This window comes from Tupaia chinensis, unplaced genomic scaffold (genome assembly GCF_000334495.1).
Source record: "Tupaia chinensis unplaced genomic scaffold, TupChi_1.0 Scaffold000214_1, whole genome shotgun sequence".
In the NCBI taxonomy this organism is placed as follows: Eukaryota; Metazoa; Chordata; class Mammalia; order Scandentia; family Tupaiidae; genus Tupaia; species Tupaia belangeri.
Window position 1 is genome coordinate 612,916 of NW_006159689.1, and position 4,200 is coordinate 617,115.

The 4,200-nt window shown below is 55.8% G+C and overlaps 1 protein-coding gene across 1 annotated transcript; it reads left to right on the forward strand.

Moving 5' to 3' along the window:
- Positions 1-2: 2 nt before the first annotated feature.
- Positions 3-956, forward strand: LOC102478283 (olfactory receptor 56; the record flags this gene model as incomplete). The annotated part of the gene is made up of 1 exon (XM_006147486.2): positions 3-956. A coding segment is annotated over one exon (645 nt), but the record flags the coding sequence as incomplete, so codon positions are not given.
- Positions 957-4,200: the final 3,244 nt, after the last annotated feature.

Genomic DNA, 4,200 nt, shown 5'->3' on the forward strand with positions numbered 1-4,200 from the left:
GGATCGGCTTCTTCGTTTCTCTCGTGGGATCTGAGGGGCTCTTGCTTGGACTCATGGCTTACGACCGCTACGTGGCCATCAGCCACCCCCTTCACTACCCCATCCTGATGAGTCGGAGGGTCTGTCTCCAGATCGCTGGGAGCTCCTGGGCCTTCGGGATAACCGACGGGCTGATTCAGATGGTGGTGGTAATGCCCTTCCCCTACTGCGGCTCGGGGGAGGTGGACCACTTCTTCTGCGAGGTGCCAGCTCTACTGAAGCTGGCCTGTGCAGACACGTCCCTCTTTGATACCCTGCTCTTTGCTTGCTGTGTCTTCATGCTTCTCCTCCCCTTCTCCATTGTCGTGGCCTCCTATGCACGCATCCTGGGGGCTGTGCTCCGCATGCACTCTGCTCGGGCTCGGAAGAAGGCTCTGGCCACCTGCTCCTCCCACCTGGCAGCGGTCTCCCTCTTCTACGGTGCAGCCATGTTCATCTACCTGAGGCCTAAGCGGTACCGGGCCCCGAGCCATGACAAGGTGGTCTCTGTGTTCTACACGGTTCTTACTCCTATGCTCAACCCCCTCATTTACAGCTTGAGGAACCGGGAGGTGATGGGGGCCGTGAGGAAGGGGCTGGGCCGTTGCAGGGTTGGCAGCCAGCGCTGAGGCCAGTGCTCCCTTTACTGCTGTGTGAGGCTGGGAAGTCGCTTTCCCTGGCGAGTGTGCAATTCCATCAGCAAATGAGAATCCGGACACCTGCCCAACCCCTCAGGGACTTTGTAAGGATCACAACACACATAAAAGCATGAAGAGGCAATGCCTTGCTGCCATGGTCATTTTTGATTGTTTATGGCATCCCGGAACTAAATTTATTGTACTTCTTAATTTTTAAAAAATATATATTTTTTTGAGTACTTACTAAGTCCTAAGCACTTTTCCTGTTTTCTTACATACCAACTTCTTTTTCTTCTCTTACTCCTCCTCCTTTTTTTTTTTTTGGAGAGGTTTTTGCTTTAGGGTGCGCGCGCTCGCCAGACAGACAGAGACAGACAGAGAGACAGAGAGCAGGAAATCACCCCCTAGGGGGGCTGGTCACGCCGCAATCCCTTCTCCTCCATTCTCCTCTTGGGATCTCGGGCACGCATGCACACAAGCCCAGTGTGAGTTTAAGCCACCGGGTCCGGGACACGAACCGCGGTCGACTACGTGGGAGTCCAGCGACATAGCCATTACGTTAACTGCTGGTCCCACTCCTCCTCCTTCTTTCTTCTCAATTTGCCAGAGGGCACATGTGCTCACCTGAGAGACAGAGAGAGGGAAAATGGAAAGCACCCCCTACCCCCTGGGGCATGGTCATGCTACAATCTCTTCTCCCCTGTTTCTGGGATTTGGGGCCCACGTGCACATGTGCCCGGTGTGTTTTCCCAGCCACTGGGTCCAGGACTGGAACAGCACGGTTGGTCATGAGGGATTCAGCCGCCTTCACCACCACGATGCCGTCGGGCCCTCATATACCTTCTCCATTATTTAATATAATGAAGACGAACATCTTAAACACTAACATTCTGGATGACAGAAATGGAGTCTCTATAGTTCTCTGTGGACGTTTCTTAGCCTCCCTCCATGTCCTATGAGAAGCTCTGTAAGGCTCCTGTTTAGCAGTCTCCCTGAAGGGGCACTGTCTTGTTTATTGGTGTGTCACTAGTACCAGGCTCTGGGCCATCGGCAGCAGCTGCTAGATGAAGTGTCACCGAGCGAAGGCGGCGGGTAGCCTGGGTGCGTCTTCAGAGCGCCATCGCGGGCCACGTGCTGCAGCAGCTGGACTTCACCCCGCGCTCTGCGGAGGTAGGTGTGCGGTCTTAGAGGATGAAGACGGAAGCAGAAAGAAACACAGAAAACATAAATCTCAGTCAGAATCCTGTCAGAAATAAAGGCGTCAGTTATTTTAAGAGAAAAAGTCGATGTGAAATTGCTCGCCGACATCAGGGATTGAGGGGCCGGGAAAACCCACAGTGAGGCCTGTCCTCAGGCCGGGCAGGACAGGGAGGGCAGGGGCCATGCAGTCTCTTCCCAGAGCCCAGGCGGCTGAAGAGTGTGACCCACCTCCGAGAAAGCGGCCCTGCCTGAGCCTGTGAGGAGGCCCCAGAGCCCAGGGCCAGAGGAGCAGCTTGAAAAGCGGGAGCCCAGACCTCCGAGGTGCAGAAGGGGTGGACGGCACTGCGACCCTGACCACGCCGAAGTGCCTCTGTGGTCCCAGACTGCCCAAGATGGCCCCAAGGAAGCAGCTAGTACCCTCTGCCTGCAGGACGTGTGAGCAGAAAGTCCGCAGAGCAGAACCGACTTCCATGAAAAAACAGCAAGGGTGATTGTGGTGGGAAAACGAGAGGCGCGAGGGGCCATTCTTTTCCCTCCTCCTGGTGTACGGTCTCCTTCGAGGGCTCCTATTGGCAGGTCCCAGGGCCAGTCTTGGTGGCAAAATGCCTGGCAACAGAAATCACATGGCCCTGTGGTTCGGAGCCACCCGGCACAGCCCACCCAGTGGCTGCTCAGCGTCCACATACACCATTCTTTATTCCTTTAGAGAGATTTTTGCTAGAGGGTGTGTGTGCTTACCAGAGAGACAGAGACAGAGAGACAGAAAGCAAGAACTCACCCCCAGGGAGGATGGCCATGCGTAATCCCTTCTCCTCCATTCTCCTCTGGGGATTTTGGGCATGCACGCACACGCACCTGGTGTGAACTTTAAGCTACAGGGTCTGGGACTCGAACCACGGTCAACTACGTGAGAGTCCAGTGACGTAGCCATTATGGCTTCTGCTAGGCCCCCCATACACCATTCTATATCCTATTTGAACATAGCTAAAGTGTAGCAACCTTTTGCTTTGGCCTAAAATATATATTCCTCACACACACGGTGTCCTTCAGCTGTGGGGACCCTGCGTGGCCGTGCCCGTCCTCGCTTGTCTGTGGTCTTGACCAAATCTGAAGGTGGCCACCAGCAACTGGGGTCTAAGATGGCGAAGGTGGAGCTGATGGGCCAATTAGCTACACACGTGTACATAGACAATCACACATGTGCAACTCATCACGAAGCCATAACTGGTATTTGTAACTTTCTTCTTCACTTCCCTTCGCCCTCAGCTAGACACTCGAAATCTGCGTGGTGCTGCAATGCATATTTATTCCAGGGAGGGCGGAGTGCTCAGCGTGGCTGTGCTTTCCCATGGTCTTTCCTGTTGGACACGGAGCCCTGCTAGATGCCTCAGAGGGCCCCGCGGAGACAGTGCTCCGTACCCTGTGAAGTCTGCACCGACCAGCCCAGCTCTCTCACAGACCGGCCTTCTGACTTACGATGAGCTTACTGGAGCGAGAAGTCCCAAGTGGCCCAGCCACGGACAATGCTCTGTAAGGCTGGAAGCCACCAGGAAGATCGAAGGTCAGGGTGGGTCCCCAGGTCCCCGTGAGCATGCCAGGCATGCATGTGTGCCAGTGACCCGGGGCCGGGGCTGCGGGAGGACCAGTGTGAGACCCTGCTGTGGGTGCTTTCCTTTGACACACTCGTTGTGTGGCTACGAGAGGAAGCACATTGGAGATTGACCCCTGAGTCAAAGTACACGCTGCATTCCATGAGACAGGGCCGCCTTTTTAGTCTTATCTCTGAGCCGGCACTGCAGTGGGTGTCACAGTGGGACCGGCTGCTTCTGTGTGATGGAACGTATATACACCAGGGGCTCCTGGGGTCGGAGTCCAGTGTCACCACTCTCCGCCCTGAGACTAGTTCTGGTCAGAGCAATGTTGCAGAGTCTGGGTGGTGCGTGCGCACGTGGCTGGCCGCCTTATCAGGTGCCCGAGAGGCGGGGGAGAAGACCCACGTCCAGAATGGATGTCTATGCCCATGAGTCAAATCGCTGTCCTATTCGTGATGAGAGGGACCCAGCAGAGCCAACCTGCCACTCGATGGCTCGCTGACCCCAACAGAGAATGTGCCACGTGGGGCTCAGCATTCGTTCCTGCCAAGGGATACCTGAGCACGCAAGCAGGAACCGGGTCATTGCAGGGGACAGAGCCATGTCGGTGTGCCTGCATGGACCCTGTTCCCGTGCCCTTAGCTGCGCTGGGCACAGACCACTGACCGGCCAGAGCATGACGCTCTACTGAATGTGAGGACGACAGAGATCTGCAGACCGCACTGCAGAGCAGAAGCAGAGAAGTCCTGGAG